Raw genomic sequence first — 25,603 nt, 5'->3', positions numbered from 1 at the left:
TTCTAAACTCCATCGAGTACAGACCCAGAGTCCTCAAGCGCTCCACAGATGGCAAGCTCTTCATTCCGGGGATCATTCTTGTGAACCTCCTCTGGACCCTTTCCAAGGCCAACACATCCTTCCTTAGATATGGGGCTCAAAACTGCTCCCAATACTCCAAATGGGGTCTGACCTGGGCCTTCACATTTTCTTGCAACTGAGCAGAGGTTTCCTAAAATGGATTTCTTTATATTATGGCATTTGGTAGGGAGTGACTCTTTCTTCCAAACCAGAGGGGGGTAAAAAGAACCTTTCCTTACAACTCACAGTTGTCATTTTTGAAGCTGCCACTGTTTGAAGATGGTGGAATCTGGTATTACATCAAAATGGGACACCATCAAAACATTGCTTTTCACATTCCTGTTGTACGTGGGAAAACTGGTCAGGCAGCCAATTGGAAGACAGAGCCATTTTGCTTCATTAACGTCTCAAAGATCTCGGCCGGAATTATTCAGCCACTGGAATTCTCTTTCCCACCGGCAGCGCACTCCCGCCCACGGTTTCTGGGAGGCTTCATCAGGAAACCACGTTGACGAGCGGTGGGGAGAAGAATCCTCCGGTCAGTGAACGTCACAACACCCGAGAACCACACGGCTGGGGGATCGGATAATCCAGACCCTCGTTCAAAATTCTATTGTGGAATTGGACGTTAAATTGGGATCGCAAACTCAATTTATTTGCTCCAATTAGAAGAAGGCTCACCATCAGGTGAATTGGCAGCAATTTCTGTGACCCATGGGGAAAGGTCACATCTGTGTTGACCCTGTTTACCTCCATTACGAGGGGGCAACATGAGAATATCGTTTGTTTACTTGAGCTGTGCACTGTAATCAGATTCAAGTCATGCAATTCAGCACTCGATGTGCTTTGTTATTATGCAAACTGCCTTTGAGTGAACACTTGCCAATTGTTCAACAGAAGATATTCAAACTATGATGGTATCCATGCAATTAACTACCTCTGCGCCTGGCTGGAAATAGAATTCGAGGCAGATTCCTGCAGGTGTATAACACCCCAAGGAGCTGAACAGGGAAATAAAAAGCCATAGGCAACAGATGAGGATCAGTGAGCTGTATAGAATCCCTACAGTGAAGGAGGCCATTCAGCCCATTGAGTCTGCACTGACGCTCCAAAAGAGTACTCTACCTCGGCCCACTCCACAGCCCTATCCCCACAACTTTGCACATTGACCATAGCCAATCCACATAACATGCACATCCTTGTGACTGTGGGAGGAAACTGCACCACCCAGAGGAAACTCAAGCAAACTCCACACAGACAGTCACCCAAGGCCAGCATCAAACCCAGGGCCCTGGCGCTGCGAGGCAGCAGTGCTAACCACTCTGCCACCGTGCCACCCTCATAATAATCATTCAGCTGTGTGCAAGTTATTTCCTCCACCCTAACTCTGAGATCAATAGATTTTATTGGGTAAGGGTATTAAGAGTCAGGGGTAAAGGTAGCAAAATTAGTCAAAATATAGATTGGCAAGATATGATGGAATTCTGGGGCAGGAGCAAGGGGCTGAATGGCTCTTTCTGTTCCTCTGTAACATCCTCTCCAGGCACAGCTAAGCACAGTGCACTGAGACTACACAAAGTGAAATGACAGCGTTCAGAGTAAAGGGCGAGCAGGGGAAGCCACTATGGAGTTATTATGCCCTCCCCGTCACAGTTCCACCAATGTATATTAATTAGTCCGGTAAGTGTCACCCTTTGTGTCTCTCTACAGTGTGGGTAAAGCAGCGCTGAACACCAAGGGTGAAATGTAATAATGATATCCTGTTGATATGTGTCTTCACAAATTTAAATGCTAAATATCGCTTTGAGCTGATTGGAATTTACAGGTTAGGCACTCGAGATATTAAGGGCTGTTATCCTAATTTGTGTTATTGAGTCTTCCTCCAGTGTTGTGCTGTGCCTCTTAAATCTCCTTCGTACTTACTTTCTGCCGCACCTTAGGTATTATTTCCTGTAACACTCCCACATTTTGCTGTGTTGCAGTCTTGTTTCTAAGCTGTGTTATTTCTAGCCCACCTTTATCTGTTACTCTTATTAACAACACACATTGAAAATCAGCTCACAATTTTAACCAGGCTATTCTGTATAAACACCTGGATTAACGTTAGGGCCTTAAAATTATGCTCTGAAAATATTTACGGATGGATATGATCAAGTTCACCTGAGTTTTCCATTATGTTAGAGGAAGCATTAGTCTGTTACTTTTAAGTGCCGGCAGAACTTGGCCATGCAAACATCTTCTTGGGATGTGGATGTCACTGGCACGGCAGCAACAATTGCCCATCATATTTTTCCCAAGAGGATAGTGATGGCCTTCCTTAAACCACTATCAGCTTGACGCATCCGAATAGTTTGTAATAAGTCAATTTTTAAAGGGCAGTTAAGAATCAAACACGTAGGTGTTATGTTCGTGTACTATGAATCAGTGAACAACAAAACATCTCATGGGGAGACTAAACTATTGCTAACCAAACTGTGGAGCTTCTAACCATGCTACTAACCGCTCCTGTAACTCTGACCAAGACTAGTTTTGTCTAGTTCCAGTGCCCTGTTCCTCTTGCATGACACCTATGGTCGGAGGCTATATGCACTTATCGTTTACACTGTTACTGCATATCATTACAATAGAGTAGAATTTTAAATTCCGGACTTAGTCCCATAACAGGCGCAGGGATTGGGCATTGCTTCCCGCCATGAAGTCAGTGGGAATTTGCAGTGCGCCACCTCACGACTACCCAATTAGATCTGCTTTGGGGGTTTTGCGATGTTTTGCGCAGTGGGGCTGGCTGGATGGTTTGTGCTGTGCCGTCATATCTGGATGTCATTTCTGAAAGGCATCCGGACGTAACTGACCCTCCTCGAAGATAGAAGCTGGACCTCCACGAGCAATCTGAAACTGTAAGATGGACCTCCCCAAAGACACCGAAGCTGGAAGACCCACCTGGTAGATGCCCCCAACCCCAACCCCCCCCCCCCCCCCCCCCCCCCCCAAACATGTCCTAGTGTCCACGGTTGTTGGAAGTTTCCATCCCCAACTCTGCAGCCAGCCCCCGGCCTTCCTCAGGTAAGTGCCCAGATGTACACGCCACGTTAGTCCACCCGTGTTCTGGACTGGCATGATTTCCTGTTGGCCGCACAGATGATCGGGTGAGGGGATTGACCGTTCTGACGTTTGATGGGAAGGGGCTATTTTTGGGGTCAACTCCACATCCTCCTGCGCTCGGTTAAGCTTGAAAGTTTTGCACAGAGTTCACTTCACCAAGGCCAGAGATATATCCACATGTATTGGCCGTACCCGAAGCTGGCTGGATTTTGGTCATGCTTCTTTGACACCCTTTCCAAAGTTTTAGATGTGGATTTGCAGCCTTGTCCACTGATAGCCACATTCAGAGTCCCATCTGAACTGACCTGTCTCATTAAGATTAAGGCAGGCATCGCTGCATTTGCTTCTTTAATAGTCTGCAGGAGAGGCTAACTTGGAGGACCCCAAGATCACCCAATGCTTCATTCATTTCTTCATCTGAAGAAGATTAAATACACCATAGAGGATCTATTGAGAACTTGTCTTGTGGATGTTAGCCTCTTGTTTATTTCTTTAATTGGTTAATTACTGTCGATTCTTAAGTTAATTTGTTTTTCTATACACAGGGGATGTTTGCTTACGGGGATGGATTGGGCGGGGGGTGGGGGGGGGGTGGCTGTGTCAATGTATTGTGTATTCTGTTTGCCTGCTCCATACCACCTTTTGAAAACCAATAAGAATAATTTTAAAATCAGAGTGAAGGGATTGACTGATTCATCAATAAACGTTACTACCTGGTCGAAAATTGAGAATATGGAGCGCTAAAAGAGATAGGTTGGTTCTTAGCATTTTACGTGAGAATCTCTCTGAATTCTTACAATCTCGAGAAGTTTTAAATTTAAGCAAGGCTGTACCAACAGAGATGGCAGGCTGAGGAGCTGGGGCAGAATAAGGCTTTTGTCTGAAATGGGAGATAAATCCCCCAGGAATGAAGTTGTTCAATGTGTGGTCTGTAAAAGTATAGCAAGGGAGTAGCCAGGGAAATGTCTGAAACGACCCCGCTCTCCCTCAGTTTACAGTGCCCCACTGTGGCGGCGAAGAGTTCGCTGATCAATTGCACAGTGTCATACCTGCGGCAAATTGTGCCATTCCAGGAAATCTACGTTTGCAAGACAGAAGGAGAAATCCGTTAAGCAAATCTCCATTCAAGAAATTGAAGACTTTGAGGACCAGGAAAGCATCTTTATCGGAGAAAGAAAGGAAAATACAATCCAATATTGGAGAGCAATTGATGTAAATGGGAATCTGACCAAATTCAAGCTAGACGCAGGAGTTAGCCTTACCTGTCCTGATTGAACAAAGTGCCTTTATTCCGCTTCAGTGTCCAGTGAGGGGAGCCAGTGGGGTACAACACTGAAACACAGAGATAAGGGGCGGGATTCTCTAAGCCCACGCCAGGCTGGAAAATCGCCGGGCCGGGCACAAATCGCACGGTGCCACCCCGATGCCGATCCGCCGATTCTCCGGAGAGCGGACAATCTGCTCCGGGCAGGGGCTGCGGTTCCCCCCCCGGCGAGTCTGCACCCGGGATGGCGTGGGTCGCTCCAGTGCAATGCTGGCCCCCTGTAGGGGTCAGAATCGCTGTTCCTGAGGGCATGTTGACGCTGTCATGAAACGCGACGGCGTTTACAATGGCGTCAATACTTATCCTCAGGATCAGAGAATCCCGCCCAAGGACATTTCTGGAATATTGTGTGGTATCAAGAAGCAGGAATAATCCTTGTTGAACAGAAAACCTGCACAGTCCTGAATCTACTTCCAGACATTGGGGAGGTCAACGTGAAAATGAATTTAGAAGGAAATTCCTAACATTCTTTAGAGGCTTAGTTAGGCTGAAATCAATCAAGGCAAAAGCTAAGCCTCTTTGCCCAATCGTACCTACGGAGATCCCACTTCCACTTCTGAAAATATTCAGAAGTAATATTGAGTTGATGCTGCAATGAGGAACCATTTTGCCAATCACTGAACCAGCCAGGTGGTGGTCTGGTAGGGTACTAGCCCCCAACCAAATGGCTCCATTCGTATCAGCATTGATCTAAAATGCCTTAACAGGGAGCACAGTGGCGCAGTGGTTAGCATTGCTGCCTCACGGTGCCGAGGACCTGGGTTCGATCCCAGCCCCGAGTCACTGTTCATGTGGAGTTTGCACATTCTTCCCGTGTCTGTGTGGGTCTCACCCCCACAACCCAAAGATGTGCAGGGTAGGTGGATTGGCCATGCTAAATTGCCCAATATCCAATCTGCTGCAGTGAATTGACGGCTCTTATTACTACATGGATGACATCTTGATCAATGGTCAATGAAGCAGGAACATGTCAAACGGGTTAGGGAAGTCTTACTCACATTGCAAGATGCTGGCTTGATAGACTGGCATCTGATGGGATGCATTGAAGTGAGCGATACATCAAAAACAGCAGCAATTCACATTACTGCAATTAATTTATTTTTGGTGGGGTTTAATTTTTGTTTTCAGCTCAAAGGCAGAGAGTTGTCAGTGAAAGGCGCCATCCAATTTCTGTTATTGCACCTTTAGCATCCACCCAAACCTCCAGAACAGGCGAGAAGGCTGGCTTCATTCTACTCTCAATGAGGCCAATGTTAATATCGTGCAAGGCAAGAATCATTTTATTTTGTTTTTGTTCAAACTGTCTGGCTGTTGATGTTACAGAATGATTAGGGGCAAATCATGAATAATGAGTTGGAAATAGTAATAATTTGCGGCTGATGAATATTCGCAGATGTTAAATGCTGAAATTTTACTTGCAATTGCATAGTGGCAAGAAGGGAATCCTTTGAGCAGAGATAGAAAACATCTGACTCCGGGGGGGAGGCCTCCACGGGGTCCAGGCCCACAGGCCTACTGTGTGGAGTCTGCACGTCCTCCCCGTGTGTGCGTGGGTTTCCTCCGGGTGCTCCGGTTTCCTCCCACAGTCCAAAGATGTGCAGGTGAGGTAGATTGGCCATGCTAAATTGCCCTTAGTGTCCTAAAGAATAAGGTTAAGGGGGGGGTTGTTGGGTTAAGGGTATGGGGTGAATATGTGGGTTTGAGTGGGGTGATCATTGCTCGGCACAACATCGAGGGCTGAAGGGCCTGTTCTGTGCTGTACTGTTCTAAATATCTAAATAGATCGGGGGCTACCAATTGGCAGGCCCCTCGATCTGGAGGGGGCCTACCTCCTTCGGCACGGGCCCACTGTAGGGCTCCGCCATGTTGCTCGACACCGGCGCGGAGACGGCTGTCACGTGCATGCGCCGGCGCGGAGACGGCTGTCACGTGCATGCGCCGGCGCGGAGACGGCTGTCACGTGCATGCACCGGCGCGGAGACGGCTGTCACGTGCATGCGCGGACCCGCGCTGGCCGTGCAGGGCCACCTTTCGGCGCCGGAGCAGCACGCAGCACTCCGGCATTCTGCTAGCCCCCTGAGGACCGCTGAATCGCTGGGCCAGGGGGCCCATTGACGCCGGCGTGAACCACTTCGGTGTTTACACCAGCATCAACACTTGGCCGGGACTTCGGAGAAACCCAGCCATGGTTTTTTGATGTTAAACATCCATCAGCCGCTCACAGCTTCCCTCCGAGAAGAGTCATTTTTGAATGGCTGTAACAAGCTGCTCGTACCAGGCCAAAGGAAGAGATTTAGGAAATTACCTTCTGCACAATGTATTCCAAGTCCTTTCAGTTAGTCAGCCCCTTCCATTTTGGCTGTGAGTGTGGGAGCTGGAGGCCGAGAGCGCAATAAATTAATGACTCTTTTAATCACAACTAAATGCACTGTTCCTGCGGCAGTAAGAGCAGCTTGTGGCCAGCTTGACTGCTCTTATTGAGCTCAGTGTTCCTTTATGTCGCCATTCATTGAAGATGGAAATTCGGTAATAATTCTCACATCTCCTGTCCTGTTAAATGGCAGAGTTGAACACCACATTTAAGTAAATTGTCCACAATGGCAAAAGCAGCTTTGAGAAGCATGTCAAGGCTCTGGAGAGGGTACAGAGACGCTTAATAGCATGAGACACTTTTGTTATGTGCAATATTAGAGAAGCCGAGATTTCCCTCCGTAAGACAGAGGAGTAAGATATCACAGAGGGGTCGACATTACCCAGGGTTTTAACAGAGCAAGTGGTGGGGGGAACTATTTCTTCTGGGAAGTGGGTTAGTAACCACCGGTCATAGATTTAGAATAACTAACACACAAAGTGGAAGAGCAATGAGGAGAAAATCGAGGGCTGTTATCATCTGGGACCATCTACCCTGAAAGTGGGGTGGAGGCAGATTCCACAGCAACTTTCAAATGTATTTGTGTTGAAGAGGACTTATCATCAGGGGTGTGAGCAGAAAGCTGATCTCAATGTGGAACTAAATTTGACAGCTCTTTAAAAGAGCCAATATGGACAAGGTACCCAAATGGTCTCCTTCCGGAATCCACCATCAACAATTTTCTAGCAGAGCACTTAGAAAACAGTGACAGGATCGGACAGAGTCAGCAGGGATTTATGATGGGGAAATCATGCTTGACAAATCTACTGAAATTCTTCGAGGATGTAGCTAGCAGAGTTGACAAAGAGGAAGTGGATGTCGTGTATTTGGACTTTCAGAAGGCTTTTGACAAAGACCCACATAAAAAGATTATTGTGTAAAATTGAAGCGCATGAGATTGGGGTAGTGTATGAGATGGATAGAAAACTGGTTGGCAGACAGGAAACAAAGAGTAAGAATTAATAGGTCTTTTTCAAATTGGCAGGCAGTGACTAGTGGGGTACCGCAGGGATTGGTGCTCGGACCCCTGCTATTCACAATATATATTAATGATTTGGGAGAGGGAGTGAAATGTACTGGGCGCGATTCTCCGCTCCCACGGCGGGTGGGAGAATCGCAGGAGGGCCGCTCTGGCAGCCCCCGCGATTCTCCCATCCCCCCAAAATGGCGTGTCGCGTTTTGCGACATGGCGCTCAGAGAATCGCGGGCCGCAGTGTTTCACGGCAGCCCGCGATTCTCCGACCCGGATGGGCCGAGCGGCCTGCCGTTCACGACCGGTTCACAACGGCGGCAGCCACACCTGGTCGCTGCCGTCGTGAACATGGCGCCAGAAGCTCGTTTGGGGCTTCTGGGGGACGGAGAGGGGAGTGAGCACCACGACCGTGCTCGGGAGGGGACTGGCCCGCGATCGGTGCCCACCGATCGTCGGGCCGGCGTCTCAATGGGACGCACTCTTTCCCCTCCGCCGCCCCGCAAGATCAAGCCGCCATGTCTTGCGGGGAAGTGGAGGGGAAGACGGCAACCGCGCATGCGCGGGTTGGAGCCGGCCAACCCTCGCATGCGTGGCAGGTGTCATTAGGCGCGTCGGCCGCGTCATTCTCGGCGCGCAGGGCCTTGACGCCAGCGACGAGGCCCGGCGGCCGAGATTCACGGCACGGCCCTCCTAGCCCCCTGGGGGTGGGAGAATAGGGGGCGAGGAGCGGCCTCCGACGCCGGAGTGAAACACTCCGGTTTTCACTCCGGCGTCGGCACTTAGTCTCCCGATGGGAGAATTTCGCCCAGGACCGTGCAGTGAGACCTGGATGTCCTCGTACACCAGTCGCTGAAGGTAAGTATGTAGGTGCAGCAGGCGGTAAAGCAGGCTAATGGTATGTTGGCCTTCATAGCGAGAGGATTCGAGTACAAGAGCAGTGATGTCTTGCAACAGGGCCTTGGTGAGGCCACATCTGGAATATTGTGTGCAGTTTTGGTTTCCTTAATCTAATAGAGGGGTCAACATTACCCAGGGTTTTGACAGAGCAAGTAGTGGGGGGATCTATTTCTTCTGGGAAGTGGGTTAGTAACCACCGGTCATAGATTGCTCCATAGGGAGCGCAGCGAAGGTTTACCGGGCTGATTCATGGGATGGCGGGACTGAAGTACGAGGAGAGATTGAATCCGTTAGGATTGTATTCGCTGGAGTTGAGAAGAATGAGGGGGGATCTCATAGAAACCTATACATTTCTAACAGGACTGGACAGGGTAGATGCAGGAAGGAGGTTCCCGCTGGTGGGTGTGTCCAGAACCAGGGGTCACAGTCTGAGGATACGGAGATAAGAAAAAATGTCTTCACCCAGAGAGTGATGAGTCTGTGTAATTTGTTATCACAGGAAGTAATTGAGGCCAAAGATATTGTGGGGCGATTTAATGGGATTTAAAGAACAGAGTCCCATTTTGGGTACGTTTAACGTACGCCTGCAGCGCTGAGAACAACCCCATTATCAAAACAGGACTCTTCCTAGGCAGCATGGTAGCACAGTGGTTAGCACTGTTGCTTCACAGTGCCAGGGTCCCAGGTTCGATTTCCGGTTTGGGTCACTGTCTGTGCGGAGTCTGCATGTTCTCCCTGTGTCTGCGTGGGTTTCCTCCGGGTGCTCCGGTTTCCTCCCACAAGTCCCGAAAGACGCGCTGTTAGGTGAATTGGACATTCTGAATTCTCGAACAGGCGCTGGAATGTGGCGACTAGGGGCTTTTCACAGCAACTTCATTGCAGTGTTAATGTCAGCCTACTTGTGACAATAAAGATTATTATTTTGGCCTCAGTGAGGAACACTCCTGATAGCCCCTGATAGCCTGGCAGTGCCAAGGTGCCTGGGAGCCTGCAGGAGTGCCAGGGTACCACCCTGCTCAGAGCCCCATCACCCGGGGGCCTCCAATAACCCCCCCCCAGTGCCGTTATGCCTGGTCCAGGTTTGGGTGGACTCATGCTAAATGGAGCCATGAAGGGGTCTCCCAGACATGGGGATTTGACCCCCGGGCATTGGGCGAATCTGGAACAGACATATTGAAGTGAACCTAACTGCTCACTTAAATTCTGGATTCCACCCAGTGAGGGTGAGATCCAGATCGCGACACTTGTTAGATCTCACGAGGCGTCCCGTGCAGCGCAAATCCCGTGAGAGGCCTCTTGCGAGATTTTGCTGCCTCATCGTGTTCCAAGTCAGGCGTGACAAGGCCATTCAATAGGGCTCGGTATGCTCTCAAGAAGCATTTGGGCGAAGGGTATCAAAGGATATGGGGGAAGACGGGATTTGGCTATTGAGTTGGATGATCAGCCACAATCATAATGAATGGAGGAACAGACTGGAAGGGCCAAATGGCCTCCTCCTGCTCCTATTTTCTATGTTTCAGTGTCTCCTGACGATAAGGCTCTATGGTGACGCAGAATAGCTCTCATAGAGGTCAGAACTTTAAAAGTACATCATGCCCCAAAGGTCAATTTAAAATACCACTTCCAACAAAATTGTGAGAGAGTAGGCCACAAGTTCGAAGTAAAAGAGCAGTTCAACGCTGGTGTCAGGATATTCTTTACACAGTGTGTGTAGCATATGGAATGGCGGAAAGGGGAGTCAAGCGCTACCGGTAGTCCAAGAATTATTTCAGAACCATTTTTTAGAATTCTACATTCCTTTTGAGAAGAGGGAGCTGGGATGGGCACAGTCAACTTCCTCACCTGATCCAAGACTGATATTGTTGGAATTTTGTTTTTCTACATCCTTTGCTGCTGCAGGGAGTCCAACAACTTAAAGAAAACAAGAACTTAATCTCGAGGGAAGAATTAAGTATTAGCTGTTGTCAGCAGTATCAGTCCCACATCTGAATCAGGAGGTTCTGCATTTGAGCCCCACGCTGGAATTTTAGCACATACCTGAGGCTACCATTCAGCGCAGTGTTGAGGAGACATTACAGAGGTGTAGGTGCCATCCTTGTAGCGAGGCCCTTCCTACCCTCTCAGGTGGATGAACAAGGCCATTTGGCCCTATTGGGAGAAAAACTGGGATTCTCTTCAGCACATTGGCCAATATTTATCCTCAATCAAGTTCATTAAAACCAATAATCATCTTATTGCTGTTTGTGAGTCCTCATTGTGTTTACATTGGTTTCCTTACATTGCAACAGTGACCACACATAGAATTCATAGCCACAGAATCCCGACAGTGCAGAAGGAGGCCATTCAGCCCATCAAGTCTGCACTGATCCTCTGAAAGAGCACCCTACATAGGCACACTCCCCCAGACTATCCCCGTAACCCCGGGCATTGATCATGGCCAACCTATCTAATCTGCAAATCTTTCGACTGTGGGAGGAAACCGGAGCACTCGGAGGAAACCCACGCAGACGTGGGAAGGATGTGCAAACTCCGCACAGACAGTCATCCAAGACTAGAATTGAACCAGTGTCCCTAGAGCTCCAGTAGCTGAAAAGTACTTTCTGATTGTCTCAGATTTTGAAAAGTGTTAAATGTGTCCCAGCAAACACTTCCAGGACAGATACAACATTATATAGATACAAAGTAAAGTTCCCTCTATATTGTCCCATCAAACACTCCCAGGACAAATACAGCATTATATAGATACAGAGTAAAGTTCCCTCTATATTGTCCCATCAAACACTCCCAGGACAAATACAGCATTATATAGATACAGAGTAAAGTTCCCTCTATATTGTCCCATCAAACACTCCCAGGACAAATACAGCATTATATAGATACAGAGTAAAGGTCCCTCTATATTGTCCCATCAAACACTCCCAGGACAAATACAGCATTATATAGATACAGAGTAAAGGTCCCTCTATATTGTCCCATCAAACATGCCCAGGACAGATACAGCATTACATAGATACCGAGTAAAGTTACCTCTATTTTGTTCCATGGCACAATGTAATTTTATCGGTTACCTAATTTACCAGTGTGACATTTTAAGTTCCTTGTGCAATTTTCCATGTGTATGGTTATTAGTCTGGTGAAATTATTACTAAATTAGTTGTGCAGAGATTCTTCAAACTGCATTTCTTCATTGACCCGTGCAGTCTGCAGAGTTTGGCAATGTTCTTGCGATTAACTTGGGTCAGAATAAAGTTCTGGTCAACAGAGGTTGTAGTAGTGCAAAGAGAGAAATCAAAAGTAGGGTCACCCTCGATGCCTGTCAGCCACATCCCTCTTGCACAATGGCTGAGTGCTGAGAGCAGTTTTATATTCGCTGTTTCAGCTGCATCCAGTTTATTAGCCCAAAGCGACTGCTTCATCATATTAATGTCCTTTTTATCCAACAGTTGGTGATTAATTGTTTCTTTCTTTTTGTGCGACAGCATGTGACCTGATGACTCAAGGAATTCTGGCCCTGGTGTCCTCTACTGGCTGTACCTCGGCCACTGCCCTGCAGTCTCTCACAGACACCATGCATATTCCACATCTCTATGTACAGCGGAGTAATGCAGGGTCTCCTCGTACTGCCTGTCAGCTCATCCACAACCCTGACCTGGAGGAGTACACACTCCCTGCTCGCCCTCCCATCCGAATCGGTGACGTCATGATTCGACTAGTCAACGAGCTTCGATGGCAAAAGTTCATTGTCTTCTACGACAGCAACTATGGTGAGTGATTGCCATCAGGGTGCACGGGAATGTCAGTGTGCAAGTTAGCACACAACCAGTTTATCTTGGGCGGAACTGCAACTCCAAGAATACTCCTTAAATCTAAAACCCGAATCCAAGGGTCAAATCTACCTCATTGATTTAATTTTTAAAATTTGGTTTGCAGGTACAGTCTACCTTATGAAAAAATAGGAAAATCCTTTAAAAGTTTCATCACTTTCAGTGTAAGGTCTGCACTTTAAAAAAAATAAATTTAGAATACCCAATTCTTTTCTTCCAATTAAGGGGCAATTTGCCGTGGCCAATCCATCTACTCTGCACATTTTTGGGTTGTGGGGGCGAAACCCACGCAGGCACGGGGAGAATGTGCAAACTCCACACGGACAGTGACCCAGAGCCGGGATCACACCTGGGTCCTTGGCGCCGTGAGGCAACAGTGCTAACCACTGCGCCACCGTGCCGCCCCTTAAGATATGCACTTTAAACAATGAAGTTCATTTTTGTTAAACAGATACATGAATTATATATTATTTTGCTTGCATGCTCTTGTACATAAAATATTCATTTGAACTTGTACAAGATTTATTGAAACTGTAAAATAAATTTGCAAAACATTTATTCATTCATTTCTAATGATTCTGTTATACAAAGAATAATCAGAAATCTGAAATTAACTCTGTTGGTGCTATTTGAGTTTGACATTAACTCCTTTTTCTCCCCAATTTCTGATTCTGTGGTCTGCTCTGCAGGAGTCCAGTGGTGGTTAGGGCAGCACGGTGGCGCAGTGGTTAGCACTGCTGCCTCACGGCGCCGAGGTCCCAGGTTCGATCCTGGCCCTGGGTCACTGTCCGTGTGGAGTTTGCACATTCTCCCCGTGTTTGCGTGGGTTTCGTCCCCACAACCCAAAGATGTGCAGGGTAGGTCAATTGGCCACGCTAAATTGCCCCTTAATTGGAGAAAATGAATTGGGTATTCTAAATTTTTTTTTTAAAAGGAGTGCAGTGGTGGAAGGGGTGGATAGTACCTGATATCTTGATTAATGTTGCTTTTAACTAAAGAGGTTCAAACCTCCCTTTGATGTCGCCACCAATTCTTTTTGCAACACAGTCCAAAGTAAAGTTAAAAAGTAAAGTAATCTTTATTATCACAAGTAGGCTTACATTAACACTGCAATGAAGTTACTGTGAAAAGCCTGAGTCGCCCCATTCCAACACCTGTTTGGGTACACAGAGGGAGAATTCAGAATGTCCAATTTGCCTAACAAGCACGTCTTTCGGGACTTGTGGGAGGAAACCGGAGAGCCCGGAGGAAACCCACGCAGACACAGGGAGAACGTGCAGACTCGGCACAGCCGGGAATCGAACCTGGGACCCTGGCGCTGTGAAGCCACAGTGCTAGCCACTGTGTACCCGTGCCACCCATCTTATCCCTTCTCTTCTTATTTCAAAATCTCTGTCAATTCAAAGTAGGGCCCGGGAATACTCTCCAGACTGTTTAACTGGACAGTAAGAGATCGGAAGGGTTGTACAATAAATAAATGCAGTACTTGAATGTTCTGAAGCAATATGGACAGAGGGTGCACAGCGTAACGAGGGGTTGGATTTTTGGTCCATTTCAAGATTCAACAAACTGAGCAGAGAACTTTGTGCCATTGAATCGCATCAGGAATAACAGCATAGAATCCCGTGCTGCCATTAGAGGAGGTACACATTTTACTATCTGGTTTCTGATCTGTACAGCTGCTGTGTAAATGTCTATGCTAAAAGCGCAAAGTCCTCGAGTTTAAGGTAGGGGATGGATCTGAGGGAGATGGGCATGTTCCTGAATCCTGTGTTGGGCTAAATAACCTTTCGTTAGTCCATTCGGTTTTGGGTATTGTTCCTCCCAACCAGCATCGTTGTATCCCTCCCGGTCTAAACCCAAGTCGGTTATTGGATAGCTGGTCCACACTGGGGGCCATTGGAATGTCCTTCACACTTCCTGTTCCTACACATGAACATCAATAATCACCAGGAATCCAAGGATTTACGATGCTCCTGATTCTGTCCAATTAAACCGACAGTCATGAAATGTCGGCGAACATTTCCCCAGACCTGTGCTGCTGTGTCCGAATTCTGGCAATGTGGAGAGAGTCATCGGCAACCAGAGATTGTGGCAGCTGCATGAGTTAGATTAAAGAGCTCCAGATGAGGGGATTTCCTCGTAAAGCACGCACGGAAATCTTGAGGGATCAACCAGTGAACTCAGGCCGTGTTTGAATAACTGCCAGAACTGACAAATCTTTGCCGGATTTAAGTGGATAATTCAAGTTTTAACAGTCCACCCACAAACTTGAGTCATGAAAATGAAATGAAAATGAAATGAAAATGAAATGAAAATGAAATGAAATGAAAATCGCTTATTGTCACGAGTAGGCTTCAATGAAGTTACTGTGAAAAGCCCCTAGTCGCCACATTCCGGCGCCTGTCCGGGGAGGCTGGTACGGGAATCAAACCGTGCTGCTGGCCTGCTTTAAAAGCCAGCGATTTAGCCCAGTGAGCTAAATCAGCCCCTTAAAAAGTCATGACAATGATAAGAGAGAATAACGGGGAAGGCTGGAGTTCAGTTCATTTTATTCACTTGTGATTTTCTGAGGCGCTTGTTTTATTTTCAATATGAAACTCTGAATAGTGAAGAGCATGTCTGTGCATCCATATTTACTCTGAGTTCTCTTTAACAAATAATTTATCCTCTAACCAAACCAGGGGAATGTAACCCTGGAGAGTTTTGCATAATCAAAAATGTTGGATTACTCCAAGTTAAGCCATTTATCTTGACGGGTAACTTGATTGGAGTTTATTACTTCCCAAGCATTTGCTATTCATTCCTCTGTTAGATATTCTCCAGAAAGCTTGTCAAGTAACGTTAAGCCCTCAACTGCTGTCTAGCGATCGGTGCTAATTGGTTAATAAAATAACTAAATGTTTGAGTCTTCAATGCACTACAAATAGTTTGATTATTCTTAGGTCTTGATTATTCTTGATTATTCTATAGTTTGATTAAGGGGCTGGTTTAGCTCACTGGGCTAAATCGTTGGCTTATCAAGCAGGCCAGCAGCACGGTTCGATTCCCGTACCAGCCTCCCCGGACAGGCGCCGGAATGTGGCGACCAGGGGCTTTTTACAGTAACTTCATTGAAGCCTACTCGTGACAATAAGCGACTTTATCTTATCTTTATCTTTATTCACAGATTTAAATATGTATAAATGGGCCAGTGAGAAGGAATAACATTAGAGCAAAGAATCAGATACAAAATACAGGAGAAATGTATAAATCTCAACAGTAATTGTGGTATACACTTGGCTCATCATTAACTTCTTTCTGTGTTAAAAAGTGTGGATTCAAACCCCAATGAAGGATTTAATGTTGGATGATGCTCAGAGCACCACTGAGAGAGATCTGTAGCGTTGGCAGTTATCTTTTCGACGAGGTGCTAAGCCATATTTGATGAAATTGTAGCTATGACGTGTCAGTATTCGAAGAAGAACATGGAAACCTGCTTGGCATTTCCAACTAACACCGCCAAAATCTGATTAGCTGCCGATTCATTTTATCTTGCTTGTGACATCTTACTGTGTACGAAATGGCAGCTCTGTACACGTACATGTCATTTTAAAAAAATGAACTGCAGTCGTTAATGCGTTTTGAGATGTGTCTGAGAGATCCGTTAAGGAGTTACATAAATGTAAGTGTTTCTTTGTAAAGATGTTGGGAAAGTGACAATGGAGAGACACGCCGATGGCACTGGATTCAACAGCGTGCCCTGCCAAGGTACTTTGGAAAGCTGCAGAAACTTGGGCGTGGAGTCAGGAGTGAAATGTCAATGGAGTCTAAGGAGTATAAAGATGGAGGGAGTATTACCCTTACCCTGAGTCCCATGTATATCTTTCCTCGCAAGGCTAACTCTGAGACCGTATGGGCAGAGCTTGGGGACAGTTGCCTGCTCATCTCCCATCCTCCCCATTCTGCAAAAAAGGATGAGAATTTTATAAATAACAGTTTTCCCTTTTGTCCCTCGTGGCTCATTTGAGATTGACAGGCACTTCCCATCCAAGCAAGAGCTCAAATTCTTGGAACCATTGGATTATTACCCAACATTATCCTGATGGCTGTACTCAAAATCTAAATGGGCAATTTTCCAAAGAGCCTGAAGGGAGATTTTAATGTTTGGTGTAAAATTGACATTGAAAATCGTCACTGGTTAGACAAACAACCGGCTCCATTCTGATGAATAATTGAGTGGTTTCTATAATGAGTAGTGGATCCACAAAACCAGTTTTATGCTTGGGTGACAACTTTAAAATCTGTCCTGTAGAATAGTAGGACTTTTGGAATAAGTGAGGCCTGTTTTAGCAGCATAATCACAGGCAGTCAATTCAGTACAGTCACGCTCTGTGAGGCTCTTTATTGAAGTAGAGCCCAAGACACCAGTGAATTCCTGGCTCCCACTCAAAATGTGAAAGTCAAAGTAGGATGTGTGAATGTTAAACCCCTGGACCTGTACTCAGTTCAAATGTAAAGTACCCGACCTCTGGATGTACCTGCTGGTGTCTGTCCATTCAGAGAATTGAAAAAAACTTCATAACATTTACCTTCAGAAAATATTCCCAGACCAAGTGACTAGGAAAGCAGTCCAGTGCATCCAGTGACTAGGAAAGCAGTCCAGTGCATCCAGTGACTAGGAAAGCAGTCCAGTGCATCCAGTGACTAGGAAAGCAGTCCAGTGCATCCAGTGACTAGGAAAGCAGTCCAGTGCATCCAGTGACTAGGAAAGCAGTCCAGTGCATCCAGTGACTAGGAAAGCAGTCCAGTGCATCCAGTGACTAGCAAAGCAGTCCAGTGCATCCAGTGACTAGGAAAGCAGTCCAGTGCATCCAGTGACTAGAAAGCAGTCCAGTGCATCCAGTGACTAGGAAAGCAGTCCAGTGCATCCAGTGACTAGGAAAGCAGTCCAGTGCATCCAGTGACTAGGAAAGCAGTCCAGTGCATCCAGTGACTAGGAAAGCAGTCCAGTGCATCCAGTGACTAGGAAAGCAGTCCAGTGCATCCAGTGACTAGCAAAAGCAGTCCAGTGCATCCAGTGACTAGGAAAGCAGTCCAGTGCATCCAGTGACTAGGAAAGCAGTCCAGTGCATCCAGTGACTAGGAAAGCAGTCCAGTGCACCCAGTGACTAGGAAAGCAGTCCAGTGCATCCAGTGACTAGGAAAGCAGTCCAGTGCATCCAGTGACTAGGAAAGCAGTCCAGTGCATCCAGTGACTAGGAAAGCAGTCCAGTGCATCCAGTGACTAGGAAAGCAGTCCAGTGCATCCAGTGACTAGGAAAGCAGTCCAGTGCATCCAGTGACTAGGAAAGCAGTCAGTGCATCCAGTGACTAGGAAAGCAGTCCAGTGCATCCAGTGACTAGGAAAGCAGTCCAGTGCATCCAGTGACTAGGAAAGCAGTCCAGTGCATCCAGTGACTAGGAAAGCAGTCCAGTGCATCCAGTGACTAGGAAAGCAGTCCAGTGCATCCAGTGACTAGGAAAGCAGTCCAGTGCATCTTCCAGAAGCTGTATTGGTGGGAAATCTGCATTCGACATTAAAAAAAACTGTTGTTAGGCCGGCAGCCAGGTGAAAATCCGATTACCTGTGCAATTTATGTCCTGGTATGTTCGGAGGTTCTGTGAAAGTGAATGCTTTCAAATTGTCCTGCATTCTATCTGACCTAAGGATACTTTGATTCTTCTCCATGGCAGGTAATGCCATTCTTGATAGGCAGCACGGTAGCATTGTGGATAGCACAATTGCTTCACAGCTCCAGTGTCCCAGGTTCGATTCCGGCTTGGGTCACTGTCTGTGCGGAGTCTGCACATCCTCCCGCTGTGTGCGTGGGTTTCCTCCGGGTGCTCCGGTTTCCTCCCACAGTCCAAAGATGTGCAGGTTAGGTGGATTGGCCATGATAAATTGCCCTTGGTGTCCAAAATTGCCCTTAGTGTTGGGTGGGGTTACTGGGTTATGGGGATAGGGTGGAGGTGTTAACCTTGGGTAGGGTGCTCTTTCCAAGAACCAGTGCTGACTCGATGGGTCGAATGGCCTCCTTCTGCACTGTAAATTCTATGTAAAAAAAATTCTTGTACACCACTGCTAGCCTGAAAGGAGTTTGATCAAGATATGAGCCACAACATTCAATGCATACATTTTTCATGAAGCAGTTCATCATAATTTATCTTTGCCTCTTGACCTCCATCCCCTCAGTAAAGTCATGTTCCTTGCTTAAATGAGAATTATATTCCGGAGAGCTCTCGGGATGTCTATTCTGCATACTGCACGCAAATCCAAGGAAGTGAGAGTGAGTTGCCCACACCTTGAGTCCTGGTCACTGAGAACAGCTGGTACACGAGGTGTCCTGGTTTCCATACTGTTGCCGAGGTTAATTTTGGAACCTTGAGGAAAGATGGAGGAACCTAGAACTGGAGGGGAACAGTCAGGGATAATAATTCAAGATATTTATGGACATCTGTTCGGTAGATGTGGAAACTGCTGTGAGGTGACTTTCATTATCTATCCAGTATGTCCCAAATAGGGGTTCTGGGGCTTGCATTGTAACAACAGTCTGTGTTGTAATTGTCCCTTTATATTAAATTGGGAATTCCAGGATTAGGATTCTGCAATAATGAAGATGTTACGGGATTAGAGAAGTTGAACCTTGATCTGTTTGCCATGATCACCAGCTCCAGAATGAGGGAAATATCAAGGTGGACAGATAGTTTAACGACAGAATGGATAACAGTCAGGACGTGGAATGGACATGAAGTGAGGGGTCAGGGGAGGTGGTGAGTCTGCTCAATACCAACAACTGCAGCAATGGGGCTGGATTTGTATCCTCAAGGTAGGGAGCTGGTGTCAGGGAAATTCCAGTTCAGCCTCTCTGCCTCAGACTGAACTGCAAGCAAGAACAGATCTTCATTGTGTGTGTGTGAGTCTGTGTAGCTGTGTGTGTGGGTGTGTGTGAGTGTGTGTGTGTGTGTGTCTGTGTAGGTGTCTGTGTGAGTGTGTGGGTGTGTGCGAGTCTGTGAGGGTGGGTGTGTGTGTGTGGGTGTGTGTGAGTCTGTGTAGATGTGTGTGTGTGTGTGGGTGTGTGTGAGTCTGTGTGGGTGTGTGTGAGTCTGTGTAGATGTGTGTGTGTGTGTGGGTGTGTGTGAGTCTGTGTGGGTGTGTGTGAGTCTGTATAGATGTGTGTGAGTGTGTGGGTGTGTGTGAGTCTGTGTAGATGTGTCTGTGAGTGTGTGGGTGTGTGTGAGTCTGTGTGGTTATGTGAGTGTGAGTCTGTGTGGGTGTGTGTGTGGGTGTGTGTGAGTGTTTGTATGAGTGTGAGTGTGTGTGTGTGTGTGTGTGTGTGGGTGTGTGTGAGTGTTTGTGTGAGTCTGTGTGTGAGTGTGTGTGTGAGTGTGTGTGTAATATGTGTGTGGGTGTGTATGTGAGTGTATGTGTGTGTGGGTGGGTGTGTGTGGGGTATGTTGGTGTGTGGGTGTGTGCGAGTCTGTGTGGGTGTGTGTGAGTCTGTGTGGGTGTGAGTGAGTGTGTGGGTGTGTGTGAGTCTATGTGGGTGTGTGTGAGTGTGTGAGTGTGTGCGAGTCTGTGTGGGTGTGTGTGAGTCTGTGTGGGTGTGTGTGAGTCTGTGTGGGTGTGTGTGAGTCTGTGTGGTTGTGTGAGTGTGAGTCTGTGTGGGTGTGTGTGTGGGTGTTGTGAGTGTTTGTATGAGTGTGAGTGTGTGTGAGAGTGTGTGTAATATGTTGTGTGGGTGGGGTGTATGTGAGTGTATGTGTGTGTGGGTGTGTGTGTGTGGGGGGGTATGTGTGGGTGTGTGGTGTGTTGTGGGTGTTTGAGAGTGTGAGTGTGTCTGTGTAGAGGTGTGTGTGAGTGTGTGGGTGTGTGTAAGTCTGTGTGGGTGTGTGTGAGTCTGTGTGGTTGTGTGAGTGTGAGTGTGTGTGAGTGTGTGTGTATATGTGTGTGGGGTGTGTCTGTGTGGTTGTGTGAGTGTGAGTCTGTGTGGGGGTGTGTGTGAGTGTTTGTATGAGTGTGTGTGTGAGAGTGTGTGTGTAATATGTGTGTAGGTGTGTACGTGAGTGTATGTGAGTGTGGGTGGTATGTGGGTGGTGTGTGAGTGTGAGTGTGTATGTGTGGGTGTGTGAGTGTGTTTGTGGGTGTGTGAGTGTGTTTGTGGGTGTGTGCATGGGGGTGTGTATGCATGGGTGTGTGTGCGTGGGTGTGAGAGTGTGTGTGTGTCTGTGGGTGAGTGTGTGTGTGGGGTGTGTGTGTGTGGGGGGTGTGTGTGGGGGGGCTGTGCGTGTGTGTGTGTGTGGTTGTGTGTGTGGGAGGGTGTGTGTGTGTGGGGGGTGTGTGTGTGGGGTGTGTGTGTGTGTGGGGGGTGTGTGTGTGTGTGTGTTTGGGGGTGTGTGTGTTTGGGGGGGTGTGTGTGTGGGGGTGTGCGTGTGGGGGTGTGTGCGTGTGGTGTGTGTGGGGGGTGTGGTGTGTGTATGGGAGTGTGTGTGTGTGTGGTTGTGTGTGTGTGTGGTGTGTGTGTGTGTGGGGGGTGTGTGTGAGTGTGGGGGGGGTGTGTGTGTATGGGAATGTGTGTGTGTGAGTGAGTGTGAGTGGGGGTGAGTGTGTGAGCGGTTTGGGAGGGGAGGTGGGGTGCGTGTGTGAGTGAGTGTGAGTGGGGGTGAGTGTGAGTGGGGGTGAGTGTGAGTGGGGGTGAGTGTGTGAGTGGTTTGGGAGGGGTGTATGAACCGGTGCAGGCTGCAGTCCAACCAGCTGAGCCTGGAAACATTGAAAGGCAGCCTCAGGTTGTGCTGGATGTGGAGGAAACATTGAAAGGCAGCCTCAGGGTGTGCTGGATGTGGAGGAAACATTGAAAGGCAGCCTCAGGTTGTGCTGGATGTGGAGGAAACATTGAAAGGCAGCCTCAGGGTGTGCTGGATGCGGAGGAAACATTGAAAGGCAGCCTCAGGGTGTGCTGGATGCGGAGGAAACATTGAAAGGCAGCCTCAGGTTGTGCTGGATGTGGAGGAAACATTGAAAGGCAGCCTCAGGGTGTGCTGGATGTGGAGGAAACATTGAAAGGCAGCCTCAGGGTGTGCTGGATGCGGAGGAAACATTGAAAGGCAGCCTCAGGGTGTGCTGGATGCGGAGGAAACAGATTGTTAAAAAAACAATCTCGGGCTGTGGGATTTCATCACAGTTGTAACAAAAATAGAGAGGCCCTCCAGACCTCACCTCTCACGCTCTATGCCAGCTCATGCCCTCCATCCACCAGCATAGTCTCTCATATATCCATGCCAAGCTATGACATTTCTCTGCTCATTTACCCACTGTACTCTGTGAAGATGTAATGAACCCTTTAGAAACAATTTGTTTTTAAAAATGTCGATCATTGCAATGTTTTCCAGGGTGGAGTTGGGGGAACGTAAGGTGCGGGAAGGGACACAGTTGATTCAATGGGTTAATGGTTTCTGGGCTCTTGCCTCCGCCTCATTGTGTTTACTAACTATTCTCGACTGAGTGCCCAGAAATCCATTAGTTTGTTGAAATGCTGACACCATAGAGAAAATATTGCTTGATTGACAGCTCTGGCACTCTGATCTATGCTGTCAATTTCACAATGTTTGTTTGCAAAAGATGAAGCGATTTTAAGTGCTGGCAGTTTTGGCTATTGATACTTTAAATGGTGTGGATTATTCACATTTGTATTGGGTCATGGTGAAAAGGAGTTCTTTTTCAGAAAATGGAAAGTTATCAATGAAACACTTTAAAAAATCTTGTTTGAAACATTGTCCTATCACTATGGTGTTCATTGCTTCTGCACAAGTATATTGTGGGTGAATGGACATTGAAGTGTAATAGCTTGGTAAGGGGGGGGGGGGCAAAAGGGACCATAGGTTGTGGGGGAAGAACCTGACTTGGGGAGCATTAGGTGCCAGAGGGGTTGTTCTAAGGCACATACTTTGGTATGGAAGAATGACAGGCCAAAATGGTTGTTGGGAGAGGGGGGGCATATTTTACAGGGGTGCCAAAGGGGCAAGTGGGGTGCATTACATGTCATGGGTACATGAAGGGCCATAAGGGTTGTTTGGAGGGGTAAATGTTGGCATGAGGAAATGAGGGGAAATAGGGGATGGGTAACATACCTTGCCAAAGGGGGAGGCATGAGGAGGGCCCTTTGAACTCGCCTTCCAGAAGATTCTCTCGTGCAGACTACGGTTCATGACACCTCTGAGGTGCCGTCAACCGCAACTTGTTGAAAACCTGATCAGACTGCATGAAAATGGCAGAGGACACGACAGGCCGTCCCTCTTGTTGGCCAGCTCAGCATGCGGACTTGCAACCCAAACCAGCCTGACATCTTTAAAAGGCACTCCCGAAAATCAGAAACCCTGCTGATGGGCTTGGAATTGGGAACTGCCCAACACCCAGAGTTCCCAAGTCACCCCGACGTGGTGAAAATGCCGTCAATTCTACTTAAAATGCAGCTTGAGCAACTACTTTTTGGTCCTTCAGACTAAGCCAGAATCCTGGCACGTAGCTCTCGATGAGGAAAGTTTAGCTGAGTACATCTCAATCCCTGTTGGGTTAATTAAGATTAATTTCTGTGCTATCAGTGCTGGAAACATTCAGCTAAAGATCTTTAAAATCTTAGATAGACCCCAAGACATTTGAGATGCTGATCAATGACATTGTGAGTTTAGAGCTATCCGGGAGCCCATTCAACCATTGAAATTATTCTGTCGTTCAGCTGGATGGGTCGTGGCCACTTTGGTTCCATGATCTTAAAAACCCCGTGCCTGACAAAAATCTGGCTCAGTTTTGGAATTCTCAATTGACCCCAAGACTCAGCTTTTTGGGGACAAAAGCTGCAGATGTGTCCCATTGTGTGTGTTGAGGAAGTACTATCTGAGATGACCCTTGAATACCTTAGCTTTAATCTTAAACAGATGCCGAAAGGATCCAGAGACGGGTGGAGGGGGGGGGGGGGGCAAGGAGAGGGTGAGTGAGTGAGAGAGGTGGGTGAGGGTGTGAGCGAGAGTTTCAGTGAGAGTCAGGATGAGGGGAGTGAGTGAGAGTGAGAATTGGAGTGAGTGAGAGTTGGGAATGGGAGTGAGTGAGAGTGGGAATGGGAGTGATGAGAGTGGGAATGGGAGTGAGTGGGATGGGTGAGGATGAGGAGTGAGTGAGAGTGGGAATGGGAGTGAGTGAGGGAGTGAGTGAGAGTGGGAATGGGAGTGAGTGAGAGTGAGAATGGGAGTGAGTGAGAGTGAGAATGGGAGTGAGTGAGAGTGGGAATGGGAGTGAGTGAGAGTGGGAATGGGAGGGAGTGAGAGTGGGAATGGAGAGAGTGAGAGTGGGAATGGGAGTGAGTGAGAGTGGGGAATGGGAGTGAGTGAGAGTGGGAATGGGAGTGAGTGAGAGTGGGAATGGGAGTGAGTGGGAATGGGTGAGGATGAGGGAGTGAGTGAGAGTGGGAATGGGAGTGAGTGAGAGTGGGAATGGGAGTGAGTGAGAGTGAGAATGGGAGTGAGTGAGAGTGAGAATGGGAGTGAGTGAGTGGGAATGGGAGTGAGTGAGAGTGGGAATGGGAGTGAGTGAGAGTGAGAATGGGAGTGAGTGAGAGTGGGAATGGGAGTGAGTGAGAGTGAGAATGGGAGTGAGAGTGGGAAGGGAGTGAGTGAGAGTGGGAATGGGAGTGAGGGAGTGGGAATGGGAGTGAGGGAGTGGGGAATGGGGGGTGAGGGAGTGGGGAATGGGGAGGGGATTGATGGAGTGGAATGGAGAGTGAGTGAGAGTGGGAGTTGAGTTGAGGTGGGATAATGGGAGTGAGTGAGAGTGGGAATGGGAAAGTGAGTGATAGTGGGATGAGTGAGAGTGGAAATGGGTGAGGATGAGGGAGTGATGAGAGTGGGAATGGGAGGTGAGTGATGAGTGGGAATGGGTGAGGATGAGGGACGTGAGTGGAGAGTGGGAAGGGAGTTGAGGGAGAGTGGGATGGGGGATGCTGAGGGAGTGTAGTGAGAGTGTGAATGGGAGTGATAGTGAGAGTGGGAAATGGGAGTGAGTGGAGAGTGGGAATGGAGTGAGTGAGTGTGGGAGTGAGTGAGAGTAGGAAGTGAGTGAGAGTGGGACATGGGAGTGAGTGAGAGTGGGAATGGGAGTGAGTGAGTGGACAGTGAGTGAGAGTGGGAAGTGAGTGAGAGTGGGAAATGGGAGTGGTGAGAGTGGGAATGGGGAGTGAGTGAGAGTGGGAATGGGAGTGAGTGAGAGTGGATGGGATGTGAGTGAGAGTGAGAATGGGAGTGAGTGAGAGTGGGAATGGGAGAGTGAGTGAGAGTGAGAATGGGATGAGTGAGTGAGCAGTGGGAATGGTGAGTGAGTGAGAGTGGGAATGGGAGTGAGTGAGAGTGGGAAATTGGATGTGAGTGAGAGTGGGAATGGGAGTGAGTGGGAAGGGAATGGGAGTGAGTGGAGAGGTGGGAGTGGAGTGAGAGTGGGAATGGGAGAGAGTGAGAGTGGGAATGGGAGTGAGTGGAGTGGGATGAGTGAGAGTGGAAATGGGTGAGATGTGGGAGTAGAGTGAGAGTGGGAATGGAGAGAGTGAGAGTGGGAATGGGTGAGGAGGATGGAGTGAGTGAGTGTGGGAATGGAGTGAGTGAGTGTGGGAATGGAGATGAGGAGTGAGTGAGAGTGGGAATGGGAGTGAGTGAGAGGGGGAATGGGAGTGAGTGAGAGTGGGAATGGGAGTGAGTGAGAGTGGGAGTGAGTGAGAGTAGGAAGTGAGTGAGAGTGGGAATGGGAGTGAGTGAGAGTGGGAATGGGAGTGAGTGAGGGAGTGAGTGAGAGTGGGAAGTGAGTGAGAGTGGGAATGGGAGTGAGTGAGAGTGGGAATGGAGAGAGAGTGAGTGTGGGAATGGGAGTGAGTGAGAGTGGGAATGGGGAGTGAGTGAGAGTAGGAAGTGAGTGAGAGTGGGAATGGGAGTGAGTGAGAGTGGGAATGGGAGTGAGT

The 25,603-nt window shown here is 47.9% G+C and overlaps 1 protein-coding gene across 3 annotated transcripts in view; it reads left to right on the top strand.

Moving 5' to 3' along the window:
* The window catches only part of LOC119956109 (glutamate receptor ionotropic, delta-1-like), a 709,994-nt gene that overhangs the window by 292,110 nt on the left and 392,281 nt on the right, over positions 1–25,603 (top strand). For all 3 annotated transcript variants that reach the window (XM_038782976.1, XM_038782978.1, XM_038782977.1), the window contains exon 3: positions 12,246–12,530. In XM_038782976.1, coding sequence (XP_038638904.1) covers positions 12,246–12,530 — 285 coding nt within the window. The remainder of the gene's footprint in view (positions 1–12,245; positions 12,531–25,603) is intronic.

The sequence above is a fragment of the Scyliorhinus canicula genome, chromosome 22 (genome assembly GCF_902713615.1).
Source record: "Scyliorhinus canicula chromosome 22, sScyCan1.1, whole genome shotgun sequence".
NCBI classification, from domain to species: Eukaryota; Metazoa; Chordata; class Chondrichthyes; order Carcharhiniformes; family Scyliorhinidae; genus Scyliorhinus; species Scyliorhinus canicula.
Note: the sequence above shows the minus strand (reverse complement) of the source record. Positions and strands in the feature narration are given on the sequence as shown.